The 13,893-nt window shown below is 35.1% G+C and overlaps 1 protein-coding gene and 1 pseudogene across 1 annotated transcript in view; both read left to right on the top strand.

The window, feature by feature from the left end:
• LOC138943285 (fatty acid synthase-like) overlaps positions 1-6,573 on the top strand; it is a 36,768-nt gene extending 30,195 nt beyond the window's left edge. Inside the window, 1 exon segment of the mRNA XM_070313984.1 lies at positions 6,467-6,573. Coding sequence (XP_070170085.1) covers positions 6,467-6,559 — 93 coding nt within the window. The 3' untranslated portion in view covers positions 6,560-6,573.
• A 4,079-nt stretch (positions 6,574-10,652) lies between these two features.
• Positions 10,653-11,272, top strand: LOC138943447 (uncharacterized; annotated as a pseudogene).
• Positions 11,273-13,893: the final 2,621 nt, after the last annotated feature.

The following is a 13,893-nucleotide window of genomic DNA, read 5'->3' as shown; positions in this document are numbered from 1 at the left end:
ATCAGTAGCGCAAGTTACGATTGTACGCATAATGGTTATTGTTATTGCACATGGGCTTCTGTCTGCCCCCGCGTCTCTTCGTTTGGGTCGATGCGTCGGCCGTCCTCTTAAGGCCTGGACACGGAATTAGGCTAGTCTGTGTCCCACACGTTCTCTGCTTTGAATACTCCTTCAGAGGTGAGATTTTGATAGGCGAAATCAGTGGCGGTATTTTCCACGTCTTTGCTGGGGACGCCAAGATTCGCTCTAGTCGCGGCAAGGAGATCGGACGGTCCCTCTTGGTTTTCGGGCCGGAATGCCCGGCAATCAGCTTTGGCGGGCTAGCGCCGAATAGAGCCTGAAGCCGGTCCTTCCTTCGCTGTTTCCTCTCTGCGTGGGAGTCGCTGGTTGACTGGGCGCCGGAGCGTACGTTCTCCTTGGCGTGGCCACTGAATGGTGGCCAGCGGCCGGAGACCACCGGTGAATCAGCCCCAATAGGCGACAGTAATCCGTCACTGATCGTGATTGGGGAGCAGCTACCGGCAATCGTCGGGGAGCAGGTCCCAGTGGGAGACGGCGACCGGGCGCCTGATGTCGTACGGGCGCTGGGTGACACTGGCGGCTGGGCGCCGACTGATGGCGGACGAGCGCCGGGTGATGCTGGCGACTGAACGCCGATTGATGGCGGACGAGCGCCGGATGATGCTGGCGACTTGGCGCCGATTGATGGCGGACGAGCGCCGGAAGTGGTTGGCGATCTGACGCCTGGTAGTTGGGAGCTGCTTGTATTTAGCGAGCTCTTTTCCACTTTCCTCCTCTTGACCACCTTGTGGAGTGACGTTGGGCGCGTCCTTCGCCGGATAGCGAATTCGGCTACCGTGGGTAGCGGAACGGTATTCCTTCCCCGTGGCGTCGTGGATGGTAGTGCGGCGACTGGCGCCGTGTTACTTGCCAACGTTTAAAGCGCCTTGCGCTTGAAATTAGGCGACTGGCGCCTATAACTTTCTTCGTGACTTGTCGTTCTTTTCTCCGCAGGGGGTCTGACCTATATTTCGGCCGGACGGCTTTTCACTTGCAGGTTGGCCCGGGCGCCTTGCGCCGCCTAGCGGTGCTGCCCGCAACTACGCGCGGACGCGCTATATGCCCGCCGGACTGCTTTTCACTTTCTTGTTGGCCCGAGCGTCTTGCGCCGACTAGCGGCGTCTCCCGCACTACGCGCGGACGGGCGAGCGCTTGCGAGAAACGATAATTATTTCGTAAATATCGCGCTGTCGTTATTTTGTGGTTGCTGTAGGCCGCCACAGCCTTTAACAAAGCCATTGCCTCGACCGTAAAAATAGAGATAAAATTTAGAGCTCTGAAAAGTCTGGATAAAGATTCATCAAGATTAGTAATAACCAAACCAGTAAATCTAGCCTTCTTTTGTTTCGAGCCGTCTGTAAATAAACAAAAGGAATTATCAAGATCGACAGCAAATTTATCTCTAAAAACTAAATCAGGCTGACAAACATGAGAAAGATAATGCCCAAATTCTAAATTGATAAAAGATATATACGAGATAGATTCATAGTTTTTAGAAAAACCTAAAAGTCTTCCACTTTTTTCCAAAAGATGAGAGTAATTTTTCAATTCTAAAGTTGATAACCAGAGGAATATTCAAAAATCTGTTGATTATAGTGGGATTATCACAATTAGCACAAGATTTAGTTAAAAAATGTTTGCAAATATAATCAAATCGAATAGACAAAGGAGGCTCTTTGGCTTCTCCCAATATTACATTTGTGGGAGTTGAATTCCTCAATTCCAAAGCGAATCTAAGAGCTTTATATTAAATTCGATTTAATTCCAGAAAAAACTTTTAGAAAGTTTGTGGAATAGAAAACCTCCATATTCAATCCTAGAACGAATTAAAACAATAAATGATTAGTAATCTAGGATCTGTATCCCACCAAGTGTGTCTAAGGCATTTAATAGTATTAAGAGGATTCTGACAATTATTATAAATGTGGTCAATAATAAGAGTCCAGTTCAAAGTCGACATAAGAATTAAGCCTAAAAATTTGATTTTCGTTGAATTTTTAATAAACGAATCCTTAAAATGAATACCTAAATTATCACTAAGTCTTTTACCGAAAGAAATAAAAGTTTAGTTTTTTCTGAGGATAACTCCAAACCTAAATTATTCAAAGTGAAATTCACTTTGTTAATAGTTTCTTCCAAAATATTAAATTTTTCTTGAGTAGAATTTATGGATGAATAAATAGCCATATTATTAGCATATTGTAAAAAGTTAGAGGATTTTCCAAGAGTGACAAATCAAGAACATATAAAGTATATAAAATAGGGCTTAGAACACTACCCTGTGAAAGACCTTTGAATGTCTACAATATCTCATCCATTTCACTATATCTACAAAGCAATTGACGAGAAGAAATCAAATTATATATAAATTTAAGAGTGAGGAAATTTCAGCTTAACTAATAAATTAATCAAAATGTCAGAGAGCACATTATTTTATGCTGCTTTAATATTTAGAAATAGGAAAGAAGTAGTTTTACCTAGTTTAAATGATTTAATAATAAAAGAATATAAAATAGATAAGTTGTCATTACAGGACCTATTACGACGGAAACCAAACTGAGAATTTGGAATAATATCATAAAATTCAACCCACCAAATTAATCCATTACAAATAAGTCTTTCCAGTATTTTATTAACATAAGACGCCAATGAAATAGGTCTCATTTTGCATTTATCTTTTTTCGGTATGAAACAAACTAAAAATCTATGCCATTCCGGAGGAAAAATCCCAAATGCAAAAATATCATTTAAAATATCAAGCAAATGAATGAGTCCTATTTGGGGAAGAGACGAAATTATCCGGTAGTCAATACTATCAATGCCTGGGTTAGAATTGTGTCTTACATTCTTAATTCCAAAATCTAATTCTTGTTGTGAAAGAAGAAAATCCAAGAAAGGATCATAAAGATGTTGATCAAGAATAGGGGGTGCTGGGGCAACCCAAGGAGGACACAAATCTGAAATTAAATCTCTAACATTCGATTCCTTTTGAGGGTTAAACATGTTATTATTGTCTTGATAATTCCATCTATTATTAAAACCTTTGACCGTAGCCCATATTTTTGAGGGATTAGTCTTTACGTAAATTTAAACAAAAGTCTCGGAATAAGTCTTTTTTAATTTTTCTGAGACCTGCGCGGGCTTTAGTTTCACATTTTTTAAAATTTATAAAATTATTCCAAGAACGATTTCTTTTGAAATTAATTAACGCACATTAACGCACATTTTCTAGCGCTGATCAATTCGTCACAATCTTCATTCCTTCATAAACATAGTAGAGGTTGACGAATATATTGTGAAAACATTCTATGCGTCTTTTACCAGGAGTAGCATTCTTGAGCGTCTAGGATGATGTTCGTAAAAGCATTAAATCTAGATAAAATATTAGGAAAATTTTCTTTAGAATATAAATCTGAATTAAGCGAATTTTCTACAATATTCTTAAATAATTTCCAATCAGTTTTGAGAGAATAAATTTTTTGTGATTTCTTATAAAGGCTATAATAAGAAACTCTAGAAAATAATGCGATAGTGATTGGGAGGTGATCACTACCCCAAGTATCATTACATATAGACCACTCTAAATTCAAACAAATATCCGAGGTCGCAAAAGAGAGATCAATATATGATTCAGAACCCGGATTAATCGAACTACGGAAGGTGGAAGAATTTAAACAAACAACCCTTAATTCAACTTAGCTTTTTATTAAAGAGTAACCCACCGAACATCTGTCATCACTCCAACTAGAATGATGTGCATTAAAATCATTATCAACAATACTTCTATCTTGAAATTGATTGAAAAATGACTTCCAGTCGGAGGTACTAAGTCTAAGACTATTTGGCAATCCGTAACATGAAACAACAGTAAATTCACTGAAGGAATCATAAATATCCGCAGCACATACTTCTAGAGAATTATTACAGTCAGATACATTTCTAATGTTATATTTAAGACCATTTTTAATAAGTATTGTATTATTACTCCTTCTGCTCCTCTATGACCTATTCGATCTTTCCTTATAATATCGAATTCTTTAATAATCACAAAATCAAAAGAGGTAAGCTATGTTTCCGACAAAATTGCAACATCATAATTTCTAATTTGATAAGAAAACTAACTTTAAAACTTCTATAATTCCATTGAAGGATTTTCATAAGATCGATAAAGAAGTCTCCCCAGAAGAAATAAGCGAAATTAGAGAAACTTTAGAATTTAACTTTTTAAACCATCCCAGTAAGCAATTTGATAACAAATTGTTGCCAAATTGGCATCAAATTCGCTCAAAACTTGGTAACAAATCCAGTGCCATCTGTGTCCGCATTAAGCTTATGTTTTGGTGACAAAGCTTGTTGACATAACCTGACAGCAAATTGACGGCAAAAACCGAGCAAAGCTTGACATAATTTGTCGTCAAATTGATGGCAAAAATCGAGCAAGATCTGCGCAAGACAATCTGATAGCAGATTGTCAGCGAAACCCGAACAAATTCTGCAGCTTTTGGTCATTCATATAAAAGTATATATTTAAATAGATTTAAAGCCTTAACTCTAAGTAACAAAATGATAAGTTTTGGTCATAAAATGACCATTAGATAATTAGACATTATATAAAATCATATATTAATATGTTAAAACATATAGGTAAATTCAAATAACTTAATTTATAAAATTAAAGATCTTTTTGAACAGAAATTGTTTGAATAAGTGAAAATCGAACAATTATCTGTCCGATTTGCAAGAAATCAATTCAATATTTGAATTTCCTGTATAAGAATTGTGTCAAAAATTGAACTGATAGAAATATATATATTATAATATTATTAGCATTTTGTAGGTTTTATATACACTCATGACAAGAATTTGAATACGGGTATAGATAATGAATAACGCGCCGCATAGCGATGAGCGACTGAACTATTTTATAATACTTTGTAATAAGCTGCAGATTTTGTTCGGTTTTTTGCTGCCAATTTGCCATCAGATTGCGCACTCTAGATCCTGCTCAGTTTTTGCTGACAATCTGATGTCAGTCATGTCAGGAAGCTTTGCTCGGTTTCTGCCGCCAATTTGCTGTGTAGTTATGTTAGCAAGCTTTGCTTGATTCTTGCCGACAATCTGCCAGTTTAATCGGTAATAACAACTCTTGTACCAAATTTGTAGCCTTTTTACTAACAATAATTTGTAGCAAGCACTTGGCAATATCTGTTAGAACAGACCTGGCTGACTGGGATAATTCTCTACCAGGAAAATCTGGTAAGGAATTTTCAATGATATCAATAATAGATTTTATAATATCTGTCAGTTGAGGTGTCTCCTTGGGAGGGGGGGAGGGGCGATTTACAATCGTCCTTGCCTGTTCCGCTGCAATCTTCCTTGCATACGAATATCTATCTTTAGATACAAAGTTCTTCAAATCCTTGGATTGGGAAAGATTCGGGAAATGTTTTGACGACAGTATAATAGAAGAAGGGTTTAATGAATGTGATAAGTTATTAGATAAACCATCTATGGATTTTCTGGCTTCCGAAAAGGAAATATTGTCTTTAGCCATGAATTTGAAGATATTAGAATGTCTAATATACGCCGGGCATCTTTTATCTAAAATGAAATGAAAGCCACCACAATTTATGCAGTATTTCTCCGCCGTATATCTGTTTTCTTTGCTGATAATATGAGCCTTACCACAATTTAAGCACTTTTTTTCTTTATTATATGTTTTACTTATGTGACCAATAGAACCACATTTATAGCAGATCCTTACCGAAAATATATAAGGTTGGACTGAAAAGCTGATTCTCCAAATTTTGATTAAATCTGACAATATTTGACCTTTAAATTCAAGACAAATACTGTTTGAGTCCTCTCATTTATCTGACAATCTGTTGCGGCTTAACCGTTTAAAACGGAAAGCATTTTCTGCAGTGAAATTTTTTTCATTTTTAACAAGAGCTAAAATTCCTTCTAAAAAAATGTCCAAGGGGACTCTTTGAATAATCCCTTTTCGTTTTTTAAGGAATCTTGGGATATAGGTTTTAAATTTTCTATCTTTTAAAAATTTATTTTGGATAGCACGATTTGCTTCCGCAACAGAGTTGAAAGTAAGCTTCCAGCAGGATCTAGATATGGATAACATATCAACGTATTTAACATCAACCACAAACAATATTCTAGCAAGTTCAAGGATTGGAAGAGGTCTGGGTTCTTTTTCATTTACATTGAGGAAAATGTAAAAAGATCCTTTGTCTTTACTATCAAAAAGACAATCTTAAGCAATGTCTAAATCAGTTTTATTATTGACATTAGGTGAACAGTCTGAGCTAATAAAACTAATATCTGAATCTTTCTTAAGTTTTTTAGTATTACGTTTTGCTTTTATTTAGAAAACTTTCTGTTGTGCTTCTAGCCGCTAAGGAAGAGGTCTTTCGGGATTTGTACGCCCAAAGGATTAGGATCCACGCTCGAAATACGACACTCCCGGATGTTAGGTAAAAATTAGTATATTTTGCAAAATTCTGTACACTTTTCACTTATTCGCGATTATAATAGTTAGGCGCGATATATACTTCGATACTGTACGATAATATTACTGAGCGAGCGAGCGAGCAATATTACTGAGCTGTGTTACTGAGCTATGTTACTGAACTACTTCGCGGTGCATCTCGCGCTTATTATATATTTTAATTAATTAGGTCGTTGATTAGGGAGGGGTGTGGTATCCCTGACCGCAGCATGTCTCGTGCTCCGCTTGTCAGTCTGTCTCGTCAGCTGCTTCCGAGAACTTGACCGTGACTTCTTTCTCTTTAGTCACGTATCTTTACTTTATTTTATTAATAATTTTTTATTCTTTATTCTTTCTTAATTCCTTTTTCTTAGGTTCTTTCCCTAATTTTAATGCTTTGCTTTAGTCAGCTCTTTCCTAATCTTTTCTCTACTTTGCTTGTTTTATCCTTTAAGAAATTGGTCGGGTTACGACATTTCTTCAAGATTACTCTTGCTCAAGCCTATGCGAGAGGTCAAACTCTCGCCTTCAGGTATCGAAGATTCTAGAAACCGCTTGGATTGTTGATTTTACTCAGATTCAAATTCCAACTTTTCTTCTTCTATTCTGATATTTGCATCATTTTGAAATGAATTAGGATCATTATTGGAAGATTTGTTAGCAGAATCTACGAAGACTCGCAAGCCCTCTCTTCCTCTCGCGATTGTATGATTCCCTTGCGCTGGTATGATTCCGATTTCGTACAAATTACAAATATACGAAAACTAGGATTAGAAATAATAAATGTAAACAAACTTTAAATAGAAGAAGATCGTTTGCGCCCTTGAAAGATATATAAAAATACAGAAAACTCTCTTTGATTCTTGTTAAAGGGACTCAAGGCTTGTCTGTTTTACCGACCAAAACGATTATTATTTTGCACGATTATTATTTTGAATTATCATAAATATCTTAACATAAATTGATTCTTTACACTTAATTTGACATATAAAAAATTTTTATAGTATAGTCAAAAATTGAATGGTTTACGAAATATTTTATGCTTTATTATACATGATATTATACATGACGATTATGATAATTTTTGACAAAAAATATGAATTTTATCTTAAAAATTTTCTGCATAGAATAATCATATACATCAATTGATGTAAAGAAAAATACAATTATTTTTAAAATGGATATGTAGTTGCATATTGCAAATTGTATATTTTTAATAACAAAAATGTTTATTTACTGTAAATAATTTACCTCATTATTCTGTGCAGAAAAGTATTAAGATAAAATTATAGAAACATTTTACAAAATATTTCAGATTTTTGTGTCAAAATGTGTCAAAATGGAACATAAAATATCTCATAAATCATTTTAACTATTATAATCTAATTATATTTTATGTCAAATATTGTCAATGTCGATTTATATATTAGGTGTACAACTTTGCTTCTGCCGTTTTTTTTCCGAAATTCGAGGCTTTATTGTAAAAAACTGGTTATATTTATGATTCAAAGTATTGTCCATCGTTGGCCACTACTTTCTCCCATCTTTCGGGCAGCGTACGAATCCTGCGTTGAAAAAACTGGTCATCTTTTGAAGCGATCCACGAATCGATCCAATTTCTTCTTCATAAGACCGGAAGGGCTGGTCAACCAGGCCGTGTGCCATTGATCGAAACAAGTGATAGTCAGAGGGAGCAACGTCTGGAGAATACGGCGGGTGGGGTAAGACTTCCCATTTCAACGTTTCCAAGTATGTCTTGACCACTTTCGCAACATGGGGTCGAGCATTGTCATGCTGCAAAATCACTTTATCGTGTCTCTCGTTGTATTGCAGCCGTTTGTCTTTTACTGCTCGGCTCAAACGCATTAATTGCGTTCGATAACGATCGCCTGTGATTGTTTCAGTCGGTTTTAACAGCTCATAATACACTACGCTGAGCTGGTCCCACCAAATACAGAGCATGATCTTGAAGCCGTGAATATTTGGTTTGGCCGTCGACGTGGAAGCATGGCCGGGATATCCCCATGATTTTCTGCGCTTGGGGTTATCGTAATGAACCCATTTTTCGTCCCCATAAGTATTTGAGAGCATTCGATGAGCCTTAGCCGCAGATTTCTTCATATTGAAGCAGAAAATTAAAACCTTCCGCAAATGACGAGAATTTGGCTCGTAAACTGACATTTTCAATCAAGAATAACTTTATAATGCAGACACAAATCGACTAATGTTTCTATGGGGTTATGTTGACAGATGCCCAAGTTTATTGCATGACGTCTATGATTTATTTATTTCGACTACTACTTACCGCTAAAGCCATCTATAGGAAAACGGCGGAAGCAAAGTTGTACACCTAATAAGAAAATTATAATAGTTCTATTTAAAAAAGTAATTATGACTTTAAAATGTTGAAAATACCTTCATCTCTGAATTTCCTTAAAAATAAATAGAATAGGAAATTTTTAGATTAGTTTTTTGAAATAAACACTTTATATGTGTTTCTAACACAAATATATTTTAATAAATTATATTTTAATAATGAATTATCAGTTTGAAATAAAATTATCTATGTAAGACATGTCTTTTTATTTAATTGTTTCTATCTAATTATTTTATTTATATTTAATTATTTTTAATTATTTTATTTATATTTGATTATTTGATTTATATTTGATTTTTTTTAAATCGTCTACAAACTGCTATGCATTTAATTAATAAATATAGAACGTGCGTATAAAAAACGTGCGTATACCAGGTATATAAATATGAAACAGGAATTTGCCCATAGATGGTCAAATGTCCCTAACTGTCAATGTAGTTAGCGTCAAACCGCGTCATTTTCTTGTTTTGACATCTGATAAAGATTTTCAACTCACAACAATACAAGTTTCATACAAAAGCATAGTTTTTAATAGCGTTGAACATGTCGAATTTTGTGCCTGGAAACTACGATTTGCGGACAGCATTGATTTTCTGTTACCATTTGAAGAAAACTGCTGCAGAATCGCATCGAATGCTTGTCGAAGCTTACAGTGAGCATGCTCTTGGTAAATCACAGTGGTTTCAGTGGTTTAAAAAATTTAAAAGTGACGATTTTGACGTGAGAAACGAAGAAGGGTGTGATCTATTATGAGCTGCTAAAACCTGGCGAAACCGTTAATACTGAACGCTACCGACAACAAATGATCGATTTGAATCAAGCTTTGCGTGAAAAACGACCAAAATATCAAAAAAGGCAACACAAAATGATTTTGCTTCATGATAATGCACCATCACACACAGCAAAACCGGTCAAGGAAACGATTGAGGCGTTTAGTTGGGAAATACTTTCGCATGCGGCTTACTCACCAGACTTGGCTCCATCCGATTACTACTTATTTGCATCGATGGGACACGCACTTGCTGAGCAGCACTTCACTTCTTACGAAAATGTACGAAAATGGCTCGATGACTGGTTTGCCTCAAAGGAGCAACAGTTTTTTTGGCGTCGCATCCACAAATTGTCAGAGAGATGGGAAAAATGTATAGCTAGCAATGGGCAATACTTCGAATAAAATATTTTTTATCATTTTCATACAATAAACGTGTATTTTCTATACAAAAATTCCGGTTTGATATTTATATACCTGGTAAACTGATAGAATTGTGCATTTGTAAAAACGGCTGCTGTGCGCCTATAAAAAGCTGCTGTGCGCTTATAAACAACGGCTGCTGCGCGTCTGTAAAAAGCGGCTGTTGTACGCCGATACAAGGCTGCTGTGCGCCTATAAACAACGGCTACTGTGCGCCGATAAAAAGCTGCTGTGCGTTTATAAACAACGGCTGCTGTGCGCCTATAAACAATGGCTCTTGTGCGTCGACATAGAATTGCTGTGTGCTTGTGAGAAGCTGTTATGTGTAAATAAAGCTAATTTATATAAAGTTTTTATAAAATCTATATAAAATCTATATAAAGCTGTTGTTTATATAAAGCATTTATCTTATCTTATATATATATATATATATATATATATATATATATATATATATATATATATATATAATGTCTGTAGAGACAAACAAACGCATACGCACGCACACACAAATAGTCTTAATGCCAAGAGAAAAAGATATAATTATTCAAGGCGAATAGTTAACTGACTTGCATATGGAACATTTCAACCATCCTTTAAAAAACTGTTCCGATTATAGGCCTATTGAAACATGGCGAATGTCCTGATACGATTCTGCCTGCGCCAGAGGATAAAAAATATATACAAATATTGTATAGTTCGTCAAGTTTATATGATGGACATTGGGTATGCAGTTATTATAATAGAAAGAATATATTTATCTATGATTCCTTAAATTTTAAGAAATTACATAAGCATCATGAAAAATTCTTGAAAAGATTGTTTCCAACATATGAATTTAAAAAGTACTCTATCAAGTTTCCAACTGTGCAACATCAACTAAACGGTAACGATTGTGATGTTTTCGCAATAGCCTTTGCAATTTCATTGTTATTTAAAGCCAAGAAAGTTAATATAATATAATCATAGTTTAATACGTTCACATTTAATAAAGATTTTTGAATCTAATATTATTGAACATTTTCCACAAGATCCACAATATGCTTTTCAAAAAGCGTTTCCAGTAATAAAAGCAAAAGCGACTGAAACAGTTTGTATACGTACTATATACGTCAATGTGAAACGGAACAACAAAAATTGAATCGTTTAGAAAAACAGCGCCATATTGATCAACCTACGAAAGAATTAAATAATAATCAATTACAATTAATAACGGAAAACGCTCCAAAGAATTTCATTAAAACAAAGAATGATATTTATGAAGAAACTAATCAATGTTTCCAAAGTAAGGTTTATATTAAATGTAGTATCGACTGCAAAATTAACAGCAATAATGATTTGTCTAATAGCAACGAAACAAATATTCCAATTTACGAAGAAATGTATACAAATAAAAACTGTGAACAAAAATGTGCTGAGAAATGATTTCGAGGTGAAGATAACGTTCAATTAAAAAATAAATATCAGCATGATTTGGAAAATAAATACGTTAACAAACGGGCACGCTATATACAAGATTTAGAAAATAATAAGGCTAAAAAACAAGATTCATATGAGCAAGATTTAGAGAATAATCAAACTGAATAGTGCGATCTATATAAACAGAAACTAGAAAATAGACACGCTAAACAACGTGATTAATATACATAAAATTTAAAAGAAAATCGTGTTAAACAGCATGATCGATATAGACAAAACTTAGAAGATAATCGCGCTAAAAAACGCAATCGATATCAGCAAAACTTAGAAAATAAACGCTTTAAAGACCGATATCGATATGAACAGGATTTAGAGAATAGATGCGTATGCGTTATTCGATAAATTTTCAGCGTGAACGAGATAGACTAAAAAGATTGGAGCCTGATTGCAAATGGCTTTCTAACAAACTATATTACCAGAAAAGTAAAAAATCTGTACCTGTAATAACAAATTGTGATACTGCCAAAAAAATCACTAAAATGTATGAAAAAAATCTGGTCGAGAAATTCTATAAAACTTCGTCATTCTTTAGAAATATTTATAAAAGATATTGTAAAGAAGCTCAGAATTAAAGACCATATTAACAAATGATTAGAAGCCAAAAAAATCATACGTTGGTGCATGTGTGTCAGAGACAGTTATATCCACGATATGTATAAAATGTTAGCTTCGATTAAAAGGAAATCAAAAGTGAGTTTGACTCTTGTTGCAGAATATTCTACAATTGAAGAAAAATTACATGCGTTATGTGGCATATCTAGACACATACGGCCTCATCTGAAAATTATTTCATTGATTCTACATATCATAATATAATTTCATCGGAACCTTTGGTAATGAATACGGAAAGACAAGTAGTGAATATATTACCGTTAATAAATGTACAAGCAAGAAAATCGTGGTTCTGCAATACTTCATGTAAAATAAAGGATCGGTTCTTAATTGGCCATTACCAGAAATTTCTTGAAACTATAAATACATGTACTTTAAGGAATGTATCAAAATTGATACAAAATATTCATGAATGTACTATGAAAATTTCAAATGAGGAATTGGACCATACGCATAGTTGTCATATTGATTTAACACTTTGCAAAGGAATGTTTTTTCCAGTTCAATTATTATCCTCATTTTCCAAAAGTAAGAATTATCAAACGTTTAATTTATCAACTTACACATTTTTATCGAAAGATGGAAAATCTCGATAAGGCATTAACTCATGCTGATTTAAACATATTAAATGAAATTGTAATTTCTGTACAAGAAAAAGAAGATACGTACACACATCAACAGACTGATACAATTCTGAGTGATGATGATATTATTTCTAAATATCGTGAAGCGTTTAAGGCTTTGATTAAACGTTCAGCAGACACCAGGGTATATTTGTATATCATGTGAGAAATTATGTTATAAAAAAAATGTTTCTAAAGTCAATAGTTTTCAAGAACAAATAAATATTCACATTTGGAGAGATTTAATGACACATGTATAACAACAAAAAATTATTGCGGAATATATATGTAATTATTGTATAAGCAAATTTCGTAAAGGCCTAATGCCTGCATATTGTATCTTGAATAATCTCTTCACAGATAATGTGCCCGCAGTAATATCATCTCTTAACATATTTGAAAAATTTCTTATACAGAGAGCTAAAGCATTTCAAACTGTCCTTAAAATAGGAACTGTTATTAATAAAACACTACCTCAAAGCAAAAGGGTACAGAAAGTTAAAGGTAGAACATTTCATTTACCACTTCCGTTACAGGAGACATTGAATAAATTATGTTGATCCAATAAATTATAATCACGAGTAGAGTAGGCCGGTTCTAACACAGGTCCTCTGAGGGGGGGGGGGGGTGAAGGGTGAGGGGAAACTGCCGCGGGGGGGTATGACATCACGCGGGGGACCGCGGCGACACGGTTGGCGCGGGGGCCGCGGAGAGGAGGGAGGGGACCGCCGCAAAGCTGAGTAGGTGCGCGAAAGATAGCGCGAGGCATGCACGCGTATAGGAGAAGGATAGCGCGAGGTGTCTGCAATGTGTGGGAGAGGGATAGCGCGAGGCATGCACGTGGATAATACAGCGTTCGTAAAGCAGTGTGAGAGAGTTAGCGCGAGGCATGCACGTAGGAGAAGGATAGCGCCCGCATTGGCGTGGGAAAAGAATGACGTTCGGGAGAGAAAGGGAGAAAGAGAGATAACGCGAGGCATGCAGGAGTAAGAAGAGGAAAAAAGGAGAAATAATCAGCATTTTATTATATATAATAATAATAATATTT

The sequence above is a fragment of the Polyergus mexicanus genome, unplaced genomic scaffold, assembly GCF_030449975.1.
Source record: "Polyergus mexicanus isolate NDT 795.1 unplaced genomic scaffold, iyPolMexi1.0 SCAF_26, whole genome shotgun sequence".
Classification (NCBI taxonomy): Eukaryota; Metazoa; Arthropoda; class Insecta; order Hymenoptera; family Formicidae; genus Polyergus; species Polyergus mexicanus.
Note: the sequence above shows the minus strand (reverse complement) of the source record. Positions and strands in the feature narration are given on the sequence as shown.